The sequence below is a fragment of the Phialemonium atrogriseum genome, assembly GCF_030411735.1.
Source record: "Phialemonium atrogriseum strain 8032-3 unplaced genomic scaffold QBC33scaffold_31, whole genome shotgun sequence".
NCBI classification, from domain to species: Eukaryota; Fungi; Ascomycota; class Sordariomycetes; order Cephalothecales; family Cephalothecaceae; genus Phialemonium; species Phialemonium atrogriseum.
In genome coordinates this window covers 212,042-229,321 of record NW_026848168.1, presented here as the reverse complement: position 1 = coordinate 229,321, position 17,280 = coordinate 212,042, and the positions used below count along the sequence as shown (strand labels likewise).

The 17,280-nt window shown below is 59.5% G+C and overlaps 2 protein-coding genes across 2 annotated transcripts; one reads left to right on the top strand and one right to left on the bottom strand.

Moving 5' to 3' along the window:
* Nucleotides 1-3,036: 3,036 nt before the first annotated feature.
* On the top strand, nucleotides 3,037-4,343 carry QBC33DRAFT_613733 (putative monooxygenase; the record flags this gene model as incomplete). The annotated part of the gene is made up of 3 exons (XM_060432556.1): nucleotides 3,037-3,857; nucleotides 3,889-4,213; nucleotides 4,261-4,343. 3 exons carry the CDS (start codon nucleotides 3,037-3,039, stop codon nucleotides 4,330-4,332), a joined length of 1,218 nt encoding a protein of 405 aa, XP_060279699.1. The 3' UTR covers nucleotides 4,333-4,343.
* A 95-nt stretch (nucleotides 4,344-4,438) lies between these two features.
* QBC33DRAFT_598356 (uncharacterized protein) lies at nucleotides 4,439-16,866 on the bottom strand (the record flags this gene model as incomplete). The annotated part of the gene is made up of 7 exons (XM_060431968.1): nucleotides 4,439-9,060; nucleotides 9,143-9,293; nucleotides 9,425-9,826; nucleotides 9,900-11,210; nucleotides 11,244-15,730; nucleotides 15,822-16,362; nucleotides 16,444-16,866. Coding segments are annotated over 7 exons (11,937 nt in total), but the record flags the coding sequence as incomplete, so codon positions are not given.
* Between the last annotated feature and the right edge of the window lie 414 nt (nucleotides 16,867-17,280).

Here is a 17,280-nt window from a genome sequence, read left to right as displayed (position 1 = left end):
GACCGAAGTGATGATGTTATATTATGCCCTCCGATGCGACAGCTAATCCCATGTAGGTTAGCATCGCAGCTATTCCCATTCTCGCATTTCTCCTCATGTCTCCCCCATGTTTCCTCATGTCCCTCCCCCCATAATGCTGCATCACCGCAGGTCCCACACAGATAGGGTGTGGGTTGGTGCTGGCCAAGCTTTTCCGAGGCTGTGGGTGTATGGGTCTTGGGTCTGTGTGTGGATTGATATCCATCGAGACGTTGTGCATCGACCTGTGCGACTGACTGGTTGGCACTACACTTCTGACAAATCCGGTTCATCAGGATTGGTCTTTGTACGAAGCCGTTGTCGATGCTTCCTGGGAAGAATGGAAGCTTCAGTCCATCAGATGGACTAGTGGGGGAGTGCGAGGTGGCGAGAAAGAGTCAGATAGCGAGACCCACGGACAGTAGAAGCTCGCCGTCACGGCCGAGAGCAAGCCAGTGATGATGAGAGAGCAGGGGCCTGGTCTGGCTCTGCGACCGGCAGTGTCGGGATTCTCGACATGGATCCGCTGACATTGAGGAGTGGATAGAGGAATAGGTCGAGGAGCGGCCCGGGTTTGACCGGGATGACTAGCTCCTGGGACTGACTAGATCCGAGGGATAGAATGGCTAGACCGGCCACGACATGAGAGGGCCATATATCGGAGACTAGAGCTATGCTGTCTCAGGCTGTTGGCTGTTGATCTCCGCCTAGTAGGGTGGATGATGAACCCTGTGGAACCGCGCATATTCGGGGGGTGCACGCACATGGTTCTCGGATAGGGTATGTTCGGAAGCAGTAACTGCTCGACGTCATGCAAACAGGCAAGTCTCCCATGATCAAAGTTGAACCAGTGCACTGGGTCCTGAGTGGATATGTCTCATAGATATGGTCCTCCATGCCACGACCCCACCCCCATGTCCATGGGTCTGAGTGGTGACGTTGCACCCGGGGGGCTAGCAGGCGGTACGCTTTCGGACCGGACCCTCGCGCTTTGTTAAGTGCCGGAAGAAAAGGGATTCCGTTCATCCCGTCACCCCAGAACCCGATCCTGACGATGGCATGAAACTTTAATAATAACAAAGTGGAGGCGTGGATATGCGCAGCTGCGTCATTGGGTGGGACTTCAGGGACATGATAATCGGATGGTCTGGATACTGAAGCAACCCGAGGTGTGGTTGGACGGGGTGAGCTAGGGATGACGTGCATATCCAAGGGAAGCATGAGTAAGTATCAGACATGATGCTGTCGGAAGGATGGCCAGTGACTGCAGGATATACTGCACAGTAATGGGGCGTGGAGCAGGGAAACCTGCAGGATTCGGCGATACATGAGCTTGTCGTGCCTTGGCGTCGGAATGATCAACGACCCCTTTGATTCGACCATTGCAGGCTCGAGGCTCGTCAGGGTGACGCTCAGATGTGGATGTCGGGAGCCGGGTCGAGTCACAGGCCCGAGAAGGTGATGTTGAGGGGCTGGACGGCAAGCCGCAGCACTGATGCTGTTGCGTTTCCACCCCCACAACTCGCCCTCACCAGCGGCGGTCCACTAAGGTTTGCTAGTGATAGACTTGGCACCCTTTCCGCTATCACGGAGACGAAGAGGGCAGTTTTATGCGATGAAGATGTGCTGGCATGTGGCGCCGTGGCTTAGAACGATGAACCCCCTTGGTTAGCACGTAGGAGCGAATCAGATAACCCACCACGGCCCGAGACGTACCGTGCTCTAAGCCCGTCAGGGGCGGCACTGGATGGGAAACGTCAGCCCTGGCTTAGCAAACGTTGAAGCCTCGAACATGTGAATCGAAGTCGGGGGCTTGGAGCTAGAATACATACTTGATAGATGGCGCCACGGGTTTGATCAAGGGAGGGTGGCTGCGGTTGCGCGTGTGTTGAAGCAAGTGATGCTGACACCCCACCGTTCCTCTACTACAGCAGTATACAGGCAGGAATAAAGATTGGACCATGGGCGTCAATGGGCTGCATGTCAGCGTCCTTACTGACTTCGCCATGAGAGAACCACATCCCCTTGTCCAAGCTCGATACTTTCCATGAAAGAGGATCGCGACAAGCAGAATGCAGATGCAACTCTGCATTGCATGTCGGGAAGAGTGCAGACAGGCCATGACTGGAGCATATATGTCTTGTTGCTGGAGCTGAATAAGAGGAAAAGAGGCATCTTCCGTCGTATTTGGGTTGCCTGCGGGCGGGGCAAAGTCGTGAAGCAGAAGGTTCTGGCCGGCAGCAGCGGAGAGGAAGAGGCACTCCAGAAGAATAGTCTACCATAGTAATTGGACTTTGTAGCGGATCTTTCGTAAGGTGAAAGGCGACGGGTGGCAGGTGATGGGCAGTGTGCTCGATTCCATCTGCTGCCAACACGTATCATGTCCGATCGATTCTGGAGGCGGCGTTCGAACCAGAGATGGTTCGCTGGCCGAATCTTTGGTTCTCGGCCGGAGATACTGTAATTTTCAGCGCTCTACCTCGGCCTATTAGTGGACGTGTATTAATTCGACACCAATACTAACAGACTTTTGTATTTTATTGTACTGTACTAATGTCCCACAATGAACGGAGTTAGCCATTCCCCTGAAGGCGGACATATCGGTCAACAGTAGGCGGCCGCAACATCATCCCAACCCCTTTGCCCGATATGAGCGAAACACTCGCATTGCCGAGTAATAACATATCGATCACACACGCTCAGCGACTCGTCAGGCAGATGGCGGACCAAGCCTCGGCCGAGCAAGGATTATCTCTGGGGAGGAAGCAGTGTTTATCTCCGCACCTCTGGGCCAAAGCACCAGACTGAAGAATTCACTCTTAAACCACCTACCCCGACTCCCGACTCTTCTCCTTTTTATATGATAAGCCATGACGCCAAGGCAAATTTACTTTTTGTTCACTGGGCATTGTGGCTTCTCTTAAGGTCCTTAAGGTCCTTATGGCCGGAGCGAACTCTAGAACTTCTTCCCAACTCCTTAACCGGACAATTGCCTCCTATCCCTCGAATACAAGCACCATGCCTCCTCTCAAGGTCCTTATTGTCGGAGCGGGCATTGGCGGCCCAGCTGCTGCGTTCTGGCTCTCCCGCATTGGCTGCGACGTCACCATCGTCGAGCGCAGCCCCACACTCCGTGCCACCGGCCAACAGATCGACCTCACCGGGCAGGGGATCGTCTTATTGAGGATGATGGGAATCGAAGATGCGGTGCGGGCCGTCCGATGCCCCGAGCCTGGCATGCGGGTTCTCGACCATCTAGGCAGAAGCAAGGCCTACTTTCCGGTCAACACCAGCGGCAAGGGCCTGTCCCCGACACGCGAGCTCGAGGTCATGCGCGGAGACTTGGTGCACATCCTGTACGAGGCCACCAAGTCCCTCAAAGGGGTGAAGTACATTTTCGACTCCCACATCGACAGCTTCGCCCAGGATGACGAGGGTTCGCCGGCCGAAAAAGTCCACGTCACGTTCTCGGACGGCAGGCAGGATGACTACGACGTCCTCATCGGCGCCGACGGCACCGGCTCTGCGACGCGCGGACTCATGCTGGGGTCTTCGTTCCCGGATCCGCGCCGCGACCTCGGCGTGCACATGGCCTTCTTCACAGCGCCGTCCCGGGAGGACGACACGTACGACTGGACCGTGTGCCACATCCCAGGCGGCAAGGCGCTCATGACCCGCAAGGATAGGCCGGAGAACATCAGGGTGTACCTCGCCACCCGCACTGGGCGCGCCGCCCTGGACGCGGCGAAAACCCCCGCGGAGCAGAAGGCGGTATTGGCGGAGCTGTTCAAGGGCGCGGAAGGCTGCCAGTCCGAGCGGTTCTTGCGGGATTTGGTAGAGTCGACCGAGGCGGATGACTTGTACTGCCAGGGCTCTGAGGCAGATCCGTCTACCCGAAGGTGCATGGTCTCGGGGACGGGTCGTGCTTCTCGGTGACGCGGCATACTGCCCGGCGCCTATTGGGGGTGGCGTGGCGACGACGGCTGCGCTCGTCGGGGCCTATGTGCTCGCTGGGGAGATTGCGAAGCAGTGGAAGAAGAATGAAGAATCACCCGGCACGTTCAACATGGAGGAGGCGGCGAAGGAGTACGAGCGCATCGTGAGGCCGTTCATCACGGCCAATTCGCAAGTGTCACCCTGGATGATGAGGCTCTGGTTCCCTGAGACGAGACTTGGCATACGGACTTTCCACGCGGTTGCCGGACTTGCCGCGGCTTCGGGGATCGACAAGTTCATGGGTAGCTCGAGACGGCTCAAGAAGAAACACAGACACTCAAATACTCCGACTACTTTGGGTTAGGGTCGGGAAGATGAGGGCGCATGGATGGGGAGTCGGAATGTATATGGAGCACGGGTCTGTTCGTTGTCTCTGGTGTAATTATAATGGGATACTCTCTTATGTAGCTCGTTCTTAGATCCCTTCATCACCTCTGACCAGCAACGGCATATGAATCCTCCCCTTCGTCGCCGCAAGAAAGCTCCCAACCAGCTCATCCATCCCAACACCCACCGCAGCCTTGACCCAAGCATCCATCTCCAGCACCTCAAACGGAGCCTCCTCGGAGTGTCCCAGGAACTCCCTCAACCGCCCAACCGGCACCACCGTCTCGCCACTCTGGTGCCTATACACCACCCCCCGCCCACCCTCCCCCCTCCCCGCCACACTCTCCACCGCATCCCCGACAATCCGCGCAGAGATAGTCTCAACATCAACAAAGTCAAACGCCCCCGTCGCGCCCGCAAGATCCGGCACCGCCCTCAGCAGCCTCGAATACCGCAGCGTGTTATGCGTGATATCACTCCCAGGGACGCCGTCCCCCCCATCCCCAGCCGTGATGCTACTCGGCCGATGCACGTAGACGCGCCACCCCTCGACCCCAGCCCCAGCCGCGGCCCGCTCGAGCAGGCGCTCGCCCGCCCACTTGGTGGCGACATACCCGTCGGTTCCGTCGGTGGGGGGCGGGTGCGCGGCCAGGGACACCTCTGGGAGGGCGTCGCGGCCGGACAGGCGGGCGACGCCGGCGGTAGAGACGAGGTGGAAGGCGGGGGGCGGGGACCGCCGGCGGCTGGCGAGTGCCAGGCGGGCGAGGACCCTCGTGGAGGCGACGTTGGCGGGGCTGAGGGTGGCGTAGCTCTTGAGGTGCGACACGGCGGCGCCGTTGTGGATGATGACGTGTGTCTCGGCGAGGACGGATGCCGCTTCGGACGGGTCCATGCCGAGGAGTGGGAGGGATAGGTCGCCTGCGTGGGGGACGATTTTGGGGGAGGTCAGGGGTAGGCTGCGGCCGGGGCGGATGGCGACGCAGTGGATACGCGACACGCGTGGGTGGGCTTGGAGGTGGCGGAGGAGGCCGCTGCCGAGGAAGCCTGTTGCGCCGGTGAGGAGGACGGTGATGGGTCCGCCATCGTGGGCAGGGGGGGATGTTTGGTCGGGCTGTGGCCAGAGTTGGGGTGGGATTATCGGCCTGTCGTCGCCGGGGCGCGTCTCCTCTTCCCAATCGATGGCTTCTTGTCCGTGGGCTGTGCCGGAGAGGCGCGCGGCCAGGGCCTCCAGGGTGCTGGACTGGAACAGCTCGACGAGGGGGATGTCGACGTCGAAGGTCTTGCGGATCTTGACGCGGAGCTGCATGAGCAGCAGCGAGTTGCCACCCACCGAGAAGAAGTCGGACGTCTTTTTGATGGCGAGGTTGACGCCGACTTCGGAGAGCACATCCCGCCACACCCCCCTGAGCCGGCTCTCGGTCTCGGTCAGCTCGTCCGCAGCGGCATCATCGTCCTCAGTACCAGAGAGTTCGGGCAGAGGCAACGCCGCCAACGCCCTGGTGTCCAACTTCCCGCGCCCCGTCACAGGGAGACTATCGATCGGCACTGCCAGGGCCGGACGCATGTACGCCGGAAGGGGCAGCCCGCGGACAAGCCCAGCCAGGTAGGCCTCGGCATCATCGACGCCGTGCCCGCCAGCAAACACGACAAACGCGACGAGGAACCGTCCCGCCCCCTCCCCACCGCCACCGCCACCGCGCGCAACGACGGCCGCATCCGCCAACACGCCCTCCGAGGCGCGCAGCATCGCCCGTGCCACCTCCTGCAGCTCGACGCGCATCCCGCGCAGTTTGACCTGGCTATCGCCATCGGTGCGTCCCAGGATCACGAAGCGGCCGCCGCGGAGGAGCCGGCCCTTGTCGCCCGTGAGGTACAGCCTTCCCCGTCCCGCCGACTCGGTATTAGCAGCAGCAACAGCCGGCGGCCGCCTGGGGGATATGGTGTCGGGCCTGAACTTGGCGTCGGTCAGGTCAGGGTTGTGCAGGTAGCCCGAGGCGATGCCCGGTCCCGCGAGGGCGACCTGGCCGGGCCAGCCGCGGGGGAGGGGTTTCGCGTCGTCGTCGTCGACGATGTAGACGCCGTAGCCGGGGATCACCTCGCCAACACTGATTGTCGCGTCGCTCGCCGTGGTGATTTCGCGGTAGGCAACGTCGCCAATAGTGGCCATGATGGTGCCCTCGGTGGGCCCGTACGCGTTGACGACCCTGAGGCCGGGCAGGTCGAGGCCGGCGAACAGCTCGGCGAGCTGCGGAGTGAACGCCTCGCCTGCGCACATGGCCAGGCGCCAGGAGGAGGAGCAGCGGGCGAGGGCTTCGCGGCCGTGACGGATGATGGCGGCCATCTCGGACATCATGCAAATGGTGAAAGTCACGCGCTCGCGCTCCACCAGGGCCGCGAGGTCGGCGGGGTCGCCCCTGTTGTCGCCCATGACGAGGGTGCCGCCGTTGCAGAGGCACATGAAGATCTGGCACAGCGATGCGTCGAAGCCCAGCCCGCTCTGCTGCAGCACTACCTCGCGCCCGAGGTTCAGGCGCTGGGTGACGGAGGCGTTCTGGACCGACATGTTGATGTTTGTCAGCGCGATTCCCTTGGGTCGGCCTGTCGACCCCGATGTATACAGCACAAAGGCTAGACTGTCTGGTTTTGAGACGTCAATGACGATAGCTGTCGAGCTGTCCTGCGGGAGGACAGAGAGGTTTAGGCATTTCGTGTCCTGTCGCCGTAGCTTCATCGCTCTATCCTTGGTTGCTGTTTGGAAAAGCAGGAACCCGGCCATGGATTCCTCGATGACGGCCAGGAGCCTCTCGTCGGTGTTCCGGATGTCCAGAGGGACGTATATGGCCCCGAGCCGGAGGATGGCCAGGATGTAGCTGACGGTGTCGACGGTCGGCTCGCTCAGGACACACACAAAGGAACCGGCCGAGACACCCACTCGGCGGAGGGCACCGGCGATAGCATCTGCGCGGCGCGATACCTGATAGTAGGTTTTGGTCGAGCCGGTCATGTCCTTGACTGCGACCGCGTCTGGATCCTTGGCAGCCCACGAAGCAATCCGCTGGGACACGGTCTCCTTCCGCGGCCAGTTGCCGTTATCTAACACGACCGGACCAGTCCCCAAAGCCACGGCCTCGTCTATCATGGCCGGGGGAAACAGCGGGATGTCATCGACCACGATGGAAGGGTCTCGAGACAACACGTCGAGCATGTGCTTGTACGTGTTGACCAGTATGTCGGCGCCCTCGCTGTCGTACAAATAGTCGAGCATCGCAAAAGTAATCATGCCCGTCCCGTCGTCCTTTTCGTCGACCGAGATGGAGAGGTCAAACGGGGTCGTGGCATCGGCATAGTCGAGCAGCCCCATCTTGACGCCGTCCATGTCGGGCGTCCTCGTCGCGCCCATGCGGTAGTTGAACACGGCCTGGAAGAGCGGCGTCTCGGTCGTGCTCGCCGGGACGCCGCAGGCGCGGGCGATCTCCTCGATCGGGACCCCGCTGCGGCCCAGGGCGCCGTAGATCTTAGACCGTGTGTTCTGGACCATGGTGCTGAACTTCTGGGTCCCGTCCGGGACGAACTTGACGGGCATGATCTCGAGCAGGAAGCCGATGGTCTTGGCGAATGCCTGGTCGGAGCGGTTCGCGTCGACGATGCCGATGCACAGCTGCGGGACGCTGAGGAACCGGTACAGCATCGCCTGGAAGACGGTGAACCAGAAGTGGAACGATGTTGCGCGCGACCCCTGCGCTGCCTGTCGGATCCGCGCCACGAACTCGCGGTCGACGTGCGTCACGACGTCGCGCGTCTTGTAATGGGTGACCGCCTTCCTCACGCTGACCTTTGCGAACGGGAACAACGGCATCGGGTCTGGCGGTGTTGGGAACTCGGACTTCCAGTACTCTAGCCGTTCCTTGTAGGCGTCAGACGAGAGGTCATCGGCCTGTTTCTTCGCGAAGTCGATGTACTGCATGTTAAGGGGTGACCCAGCTGCGTCGCTGTAATAGTCGGCAGCGTCCTGCAGGAAGACCTGCCAGCTTACGCCGTCCATGACGATGTGGTGGTAGCCAAATATGATGGTGTGTTTCCTTGTGCTGTGGGACAGCACCGTCGCCCTGAGCGTGTCGCCTCTCTCGAGGTCAAAGGCGTGGCTGTGCATGCGTCGAAACTCGGCCTCCACCGCAGTTTCATCACTGGACGAGATTGTCTTCATCTGGAAGGTGGAAGTCTCGAGCACAGACTGGACTCCCTTTCCGGTTGCCGGGTCCGTCGTGAAAGATGTCCGCAAGATTTCATGCCGCTGCGTTACCGTGCGCAGTGCCTTGGCTAGCCGCTGGAGGTCAAGTGGCCCGGTGATGCGGTACGAAGTCGTGCAGTTGAATGGAGACTTGTCATCCAGGTATAGTGACGGGAAGTAGAACCGAGCCTGGCCCAGAGACAGAGGCGCTATCCGCACCACGGCGGGGCTGTCTTGCTTAGATCCGATGCCAACGACTGATTGCACGCTGCTCGGCGGCGTGTCTGCGCCGTCTGTCGCGTATATCGTAGACTTTTCCGAGTTTGGAGTGGCGGGGAGTAATAATGAGTCGATCAGGGGACTCGGCGTACTCGGAGATTGACCTGGCTTCTCAACATCGGACTCTATCCGTGCCTCCACCTCCACTGTAGAAGCTGTGGCTTCACGATGGTTCGGTCCGAGTGACAGACCAGCTGCAACTTCGGTACAGACTAATTATCCTCTCGGTTAGCCAATCTCTTCCCAGTGACTCGTGCTGGCTCTAAAACATAGGCAGTATGGGAAGAGCCTTACGTTGCCTGATTGTCGCCCCTCCCAATATCTTCAGCACAGGAATATCCTGCCCAGTTTCGGCCGAGAACCACGTGCGGATCTCGACAGCCACCAGCGAGTCGATTCCAAGATCGATAATTGGGATGCTGACACTAATCTGGTTGACAAGGAGCTAATCATGTTGTGTCAGAAAGGCAAGGGCAAAAATTTGGAGGAACCCGGTTCGGGCAGTATTCTTACTTTCAGGGTAGCAGCCAAGTAACCAGCAAAATACCTCTCCAGGATCTCAACAGCTTCATCCACACCTTCCGCAACATCAAGCTCGGCCCTAAGGCTCTTCTCGGCACTGTTCATCCCACGCTTATCCGCGGAGGCGCTCGACTTGATCAGGTGGGAGAATCGCGGGTTCCTGAGCCACACGGGGTGGTTCTCGGCCGAGGGATCGTATCTCTCCAGCCCCGTGATGATCTCGCACTCGTCCGGAGGGCCGTACTTCCCCGCCACGATGGCCTCGGTGAGTATGTGGTGCATGTCTCGTTCGGCGACCGGCATGTAGTTCTGCTTTCTCAACGAAGTCTCGACAGTCCCCTTACCTTCGTCGCCCTCGGCCCGGCTGATGTAGCCGATGCCGAGGATCATGCCCAGGTCGACGACGGAGGCGGCCAGGCCCCGCTTTCTGCGCTGCGCAGCGAGACCGACCATGTACTGTGATGGTGCTATCAGCAAAGTCGTCCCTTATCTCTATTATCTCTCTCTCCTTGGGGAGTATCCCACTCACCATGTTCGCGGCAGCATAGTTCGACTGACTTGGCATGCCAATCACCCCCGACAGCGACGAGAAAATGATAAAGAAGTCCAAGTCCCGAGAACCAAAGACCTCGTCCAAGATCCTGGATCCCTCCATCTTGGGTCTCAGCACCCTCTGCATGCCCTCGAGGCTCATATCAGCAAACAGCCCATCAGACAACACCATCGCCCCGTTAGCAACCCCCGCCACTGGTGGCATGGTAGATTCGACCTCGCGGCAGAGCCGTCCGACGTCTGATTTATCCGTAATATCGACGGCCTCGACGCGAACCACCGCGCCCCGACCGCGGAGCTCGTCCTTCCACGCGGCATCCTGGCTGGGGTTGCGGCTGGCGACGACGATGTGCCGCGCCGCGTTGCTGACCATCCACCGGGTAATGGACTGCCCGATCTGGCCGGTGAGCCCGAAGAGGATGTATGTCCGGTCCCCGCGGAAGAGCTGGTGCGAGGTCGTGGGGAGCTGCTGGATGGTTAGCTTCTGGTCGAGGGTCCAGTCGACGATGGCCCAGGGTACGGCTTTATGTCTATCGGATACCAGCTCTGAGACCGAGACTGCGGAGCTGGAGAAAGCGTTGGGGCTCTCTAGTGTGTAGGTCTTTGCGAGCCGGAGGGCCGACGAGAGGAGCTCGTCCAGCTTCACATCAGGAGCTATGGTGGTGGTGTGGATGCCAGACTTGACGACTGCACCTCCAGCTGCTAAGCGTTCCACTAATGACTTTTCCAGGGCACTGCCGGCAGTGGAACAGTCGATGTAGATCCCAATATTTCCCGGAAGCTGCGCCCTGACTTGCCTCTCAGAAGCCTGCGGATGTACAACAACAGTTGCCTCATAGCCTGCCACGGATTGGTCGGTGGTCAGGAAGATGACTTTCTTGCCAGCCTCTAGGACCGTCTTCCGCAGGGCGCGTATCAGCTTTCGGTCAGCTCCCACTACCACGGCGGTTTGTCCCCTGGTAATGGACGCCGTGATGGCCGAAGCTTGGATAAAGCACGCGAGAGCTGACAACACCTCCGCCTCGGAGCCAGGGATTAGGTCGCAGCGGATTGTGCCGTCTCTCTTGACGCCTAGACGCGAAGCATTCTCCGGCGAGAAGGCAACGAGTCGCGAGCCGTTTCCATCGGCGGTCCCTATGCAGACGTATAGTCCACCTCCTCTCTGCAGAACCACGGGATTGGCGGAGCTGCACTCGACGTCTAGCCAAACCGTACCGACGATATTCCCTTTTGTCGCTGATGGGTAGGGAAGGAGCTCGAGGCGCCGGGTATCGCCCTGGTCCGATGTCTCTATCTTCACCGGGTTGTCCGCGACGTTGACGGTTGAGTTGATGACCCGCCTGTTCGAGTTGAGGCGGTTGTTCCGTTCGACGTCGAGCACCACGCGTGGAATCATGACTTTTCCCCCTACAACTGCGAGCTCCGTCTCAACAGACCAGAGATGAGAGTCCTTGTGCACTCCGGGAAGATTTGAGACCTTGAGCCTGATGAACGATTCAGCGAGGAAGGTTTCGCTCCCTTCGATGGCATCCACGTCGATGAGCTGCAACGAGAGTTGCGGGTTCTCGCTCAGGATCGTTCTTCCCAGACCGACAATGGCGCTGTGATATGGATCGTCTCCAGTGGCTCCGGTGGTTACCCAGAGTATTATCTTGGCAAGATTGCAGATTTGCTGGAGATTCGCCAACGTCTTTGCGTCGAGGTGCTTGAAGGTCGGGGAATCCAGGTCTGCCAAGCTGACCACAGAGTCGACAGTCAATAACTGATCGGCGTCAAGATCCCGGAGAGACTCGGTGGTGACCACGTCGATGTCCCAAGTCCTCATCAAAGACCGTAGCTTGGAGATGACCTTTTTCGTCTTGAGAGTCCGCCCGCCAATGAACAGTACTCTGTCAGCTAGGCCAGGAAAACGACTGACATCCGACACCTCGAGGGGGTGCCGAATGAGGTTGATAACGTCGTCGGTAGCCTGCGAAACCAGGAGCACCCGCGAATTCTCCCCCAGCGTCTCACTATCGTGAACTGCCCCATCCACGCCCGTAAATCCGCTTTCCCTCAAAGTCTTATCCCACCGGACAGGAGACAACAACCCGCCCCGCAAATTGGCAGGCACACTCCCATCGAGCAGGCCGAGTCCCATCACGACAAAGGAATGCCGCAGCACGTCGTGCGCCAAGTCCAGGAATAGCAGGTAGCCGCCGGGGCGGAGCAGCGCCCGCACATTGCCCAGCACACGCGGTGCGTTCCAGCTGCTCCGGCGACTGCAGATGGCGAGCTCGAACGAGCCGGGCTCGACCTCCTGGCCGGCTAGATCTTCGCCCATCCGAAGCTGTAGGAACTTGACTCGCGGATCGCTTGTTTGTCCCTGCAGCTCATTCAGCGCTGTCGATGATTCATCTACCACAGTGTAGGAGCCGAAAGCTTCGCCAAGCTCCGCGACCAGGCTCCGGAGATCGACGTTTGAGTCGGCGCCGACCTGCAGTATCCTCAGGCGAGGGTATCGGTGGATGATCTGCTTGACAGCGTGGAGGAGCTGGGTGCTCTGGCGGTGGGCTCCGATGCCGTTTCTGAGAAGCTGCGCAAATAAAAGCCTTGTTGAGTGCAAGCCTTGCTGGTGGTTCTGGCCCCGATATTTCTTGAGCAGGTTGTCTCCCACGGCGGCTACCAGCTGCATGTCGATGGAGTCTCGGAAGGAGTTCTTGATGCTGGAGATGTGCGGCTGGTGCTCCGAACCTCGGTTCTTTGCCAGGTGGTGCTGGTCTTCCAGCATCGGCCGAAACGGATTGTCCGGGCCGGCTTTGTTTCCAACTGCGATCGACTTCTCGAGCTTTTGCAGATAATCAAACGCAACAAGGTCACAGGCATCAGCAACCTCAAGGTCTGTGCCAGAGTCAAAGATGTCATCCGGGACCACAATGCCCGAGTTGATATCTTCCTTCCAGACAGTCCGGAGGTACATCTGCCGGTCATCACTCGGCGTCGACGGAAGCAGCGCCGTCATAATCAGGTCCTCGATCTGGATATCCATCGCCCCGGTCGACCCGTTGAAGACGCTAATATCCCCCGTGATCGTCGACAGCAGAGACGGCTGCGCAGGCTGGAAGCCGGTCAAGTAGGCATCGACGCTGTAGGTGGGGGATCCGCCCTCGGCCACGACGCCGGCCATGGGACCAAACTTGATGCGGCGGATGGAGCTCGGCACGAAGGCGGTCCACAGGGTGCCGTCCCCGGGCGCCGCGAATGCCGCGAAGAGGGCCTGGAAGCAGACGTCGAGCCAGGTAGGGTGCACGGGCAAGCCGGCGGCGACGTCGTGCCTGGCCACCACGCCGGACAGCAGATCCATGCGCCGCTCGGCGTATATCAGGCCCTTGAAGGGGCCCGAGTACTGCAGCCCGATCTCTCCGACGGAGGAATAGAAGCGTTCAATGCTCATGTGACTCAGTCCCGGCTGGGCATCGGGGCGGTGGGGAAGCATGGGCTCCGGGTCATCGCCAGTGTAGATGTGCAGCTCTCCGTGGCACACCTTCCTCATGACCCCATCCTCAACAGCACCAGCACTGAGGCTAAAGTCCGCCGTGATGATCTCCCGGTAGTCACCCGACTTGCCCGCCCGCACCCCGGTCTCCCTTAGCGAGAACAACGTCTCGGTAGCCTCGGAGGCCTCGTCGAGGACGATGGCCCTCTGAATGACCAAGTCGCGCAGCTCAACCATGCGCAGCGCCCTCCCGCCACTCAAAACCTTGGCTGCCTCCAGGGCCATAACACAGTATGTCGCACCAGGGACGACGACCTGGCCCTGGACGCGGTGGTCACCGAGCCAAGGCAACTCCTCCAGCTTCAGCAAGTTGCGCCACCGCGGCTCGTGTGGGGTGTCGTCGGGCGTCCTGACCCCGAGCAGCTCGTGGGGCGGCTGGCTCCTGGAGCGGAACTGCTTGTTGAGCCGCGACTCCCGCCACAGGACGCTGTCGTGCTCCCACGGGTAGGTGGGCAGCCCCGCCATGGGGGTCGGCCTCGCCGCGCCTGCGGTGGCGGACGCGTAGTAGCCCGAGAAGTCGACCGACTCGGCGCCGAGTCGCGTCCAGATGGAGCCCAGGGCGTCCGAGAACGCCACCACGTCGTTCTTCTTCCGGTCCAGGACGCCCGCGTGCGGGATCTCGCGGCCGAGCTTCTCCTTGGCCGTCTGGAGGGTCGGGCCACGGAGCGCCGGGTGCGGTCCGACCTCGAGGATCAAGTCGAACGGATCGAGCACGTCGACCGCCTGGTCCACAGCCTGCGAGAAGAGCACCGTCTGCACCATGTTGTCACGCCAGTAACTGCCGCGGAGTTCCTCCGCGGTTGGAGTTCTGGACGAGCCATACACGCTCGACACCCAAGTGCATCGGCCATTCCCTGGCTGGACTTGGATGTCGCAGGACCGGAGAGACTCAACGTAGGCTTCCGCACAGGGCTCCATGTGATGCGAGTGATAGGCCGTGTCGACCTTGAGGACCCTGTTGAAGAGCCCTTCCGCATCGAGTCGCTTCTTCGCCGCCTGTACGGCATCCTCATCCCCTGAGAGCGTGACGCTCCCGGAGGCGTTACTCGCCGCCACCGCGAGTCGTCCTAGAAGATCGGGCGAGCTGCAGAACGACCTAGCCTCACCTATCCCGAATCCAACCGCGATCATGGATCCCTTCTGTCCCGCCCTCCCTCGGGCGAGCTTTGCGTGCACGCCCCGGTAGTAGGCAATGCGGATGGCGTCGACGGCGGATATCCTCCCGGCGGCATACGCTGCAGCGATCTCTCCGGAGGAGTGGCCGACGACTGTATGGAAGACGACGCCCGAGTCCTTCAGCATGTCAACCAGCGCAACCTGCACGGCTGTGCACAGCGGTTGCGAGATAGATGCCTCGTCCAGCCGGGACGTTGCCGGTTCGGCCATAAGCTCGGCCGTCAAGGACCAGGTGGGAGGATCAGGGAGGGCTCTGAGTGACTCCTCCAGCACCTCAATAGTCGACCTGAACCGATGCAAGTTCAGTATGAGATGGCGGCCCATCTGGGGCCATTGGGCGCCCTGGCCAGTGAAGATTCCCAGGATGCGTGGGTCTTGGTCGTTGGCGGGAAAGCTGGATCGGAACCCGAACTCGACCCCAGAGCGATCTTCAATTTTGGCGAGCTTCTTCTCAATGTCTGCCAGAATGTCCTCCTGTGTCGTGCCCGAGAAACAAATCTTGTGGGGCAGAGCAGTGCGCCGGGCTTGCAGAGTCCAAGTGAGGTGGGAGATGTTCACTTTTTCCGACCTCAAGAACTCGGCATATCCTGTCGCCATCGCAATCAGGGCCTTGTCGGAGTTGGCAGATAAAACAAGTGGTACGGCTGAGAAGTTTCTATCAAGAGCCTGCAGCGCTACCTCTGACAGACTGCTGCGCCCCTTTCCCCAGGGACCGCTGTCGTGTAGTTCTGGGACATAGGTCTCAATGATGGCGTGGGAATTCGTCCCCCCGAATCCGAAGCTGTTAACACTGGCTCGGAGTGGGTGGCCCTTTGGAACTTCGGGCCACGGAGTGATCTCGGTGGGAATACGCAGGTTGCCGTATGAGGGGCTCACACTGGGGTTGAGGTTCTTGAGGTGCTGGTTCGGCGGGACTGTTTTGTTCTGCATCGCCAAGCTGGCCTTGAGAACGCCGGCGATGCCAGCACACCCTTCCGTGTGTCCGATGATGGTCTTGATGGAGCCAACGAGAAGTTTGGTGTCTTGCTCTTCGTTTGGGAAGAAGGCAGACTTGATTGCTGACGCTTCTCTTGGGTCTCCGGCCTGAGTTCCGGTTCCTGGATAGTGAAGGGGCGTGTGGGTTAGTAATTACCTAGTCCACATAATCTCTCTGGAGGGGGGGTTAACTGTAAGAACAATGGCGCTTACCGTGAGCCTCAAAGTACTGCGGCCTGTCCTTGGGATCCAGGATATCCAGGCCAGCGTTTTGGTAAGTATCCCTTATCAACCTTGCCTGTGCTTCGGGGCTGGGAAGCGTGATGCCCTTGGTCCGGCCATCAGAATTGACCCCTGTCTCCCGAATCAGGGCCTCAATTCGGTCGCCGTCCTTGAGAGCCTGCGACAGGGTCTTGAGGAAAACAGCCGCAATTCCTTCACCGCGGGCGTAGCCATCGGCCCCGGCATCCCACATCTGAGACTTCCCTGACGGCGAGATCATGTGAAGGCTTGTTGCGCCAATGAAGAGGTCGGGCCCAAGCAGCAGGTTTGCTCCTGCGGCACAGGCAACCTCACTTTCGCCGCTGCGGAGGCTCTGCGAAGCGAGGTGGATAGCCGTCAAGCTAGACGAGCAAGCCGTGTCGACAGTCATGGACGGCCCCTTCCAATCGAAGAAGTATGAGAGTCGATTGGATACCAGCGATCTGGACGTTCCAGTTGCCTGGTACTGAGAAAACAACTCGGGGTCCCTGGCCTACTCTGAAGATTAGCTTCAGGGGTTCTCTTTACGAATGTGTTGAGAGTAATTAATCGTTAAAGGGGGTAGGTGCCTCACGTGGGTATCGGTGTAGTCGGCAGTCATGATGCCAACATAGGCCGACGTTTGACTTCCCTGGAGGCCTTTGATGGTGAGGCCAGCTGACTCCATCGCCTCGAACACGGTCTCCAGGAGCAGCCTCTGCTGTGGATCGATTGCCTCTGCCTCCCTCGGCGTGATGTTGAAAAAGACAGAATCGAACAGTCGTGGATCTTCATCCAGGAAGTAAGACTTGGTGACATTGCTGGCACCATGATGCTCTCCGTTAACGTGATAGAATCCATCAGGGTTAAATCGGGTCTCTGGTACTCGTCTAGACAGATCCCGAGGAGAGGCAAGCAAGTTCCACAACCGAGACGACGAGCTAGCATTCCCTGGGAAGCGGCATCCGCTGCCGATAATAGCAATCGGTTCCTTCGGGGGATGTGTATAGGTCGCCATTGCTGCAGATCCAGGCAAGCAACACACTGTGTAAAAAATTCCGACGATTGTTGTGGATAGACAGATAGAGAGAGGGTGATCGTGCTGAGAGATCCAAGAAGTTAGCCTCGAATCTCTCATCAAAGTTCAGTCAAGGTCGCCAGGAACTTGTCCAGCATTTTCACTCTTCGTGGCTGCAATAGAGTCCTGTAGCCCTGCATAACTCACCTTCCTTGATGGGCCTCTCGATCGATCTGGAGTCTATTTATTACCCCTTTTACCTTGAAACAACGTAGGATGGAATGGGCTCAGTTTCGGCCTTCTAAGTTCGACGGTGAAGCTCCTTGAAACAAGATGGGTGGCTTAGGAGACACACAGTGGGTGGGTGCACTTAAACAACGTTATAAATGTCCAAGCATCCCGTATCACCGTGGA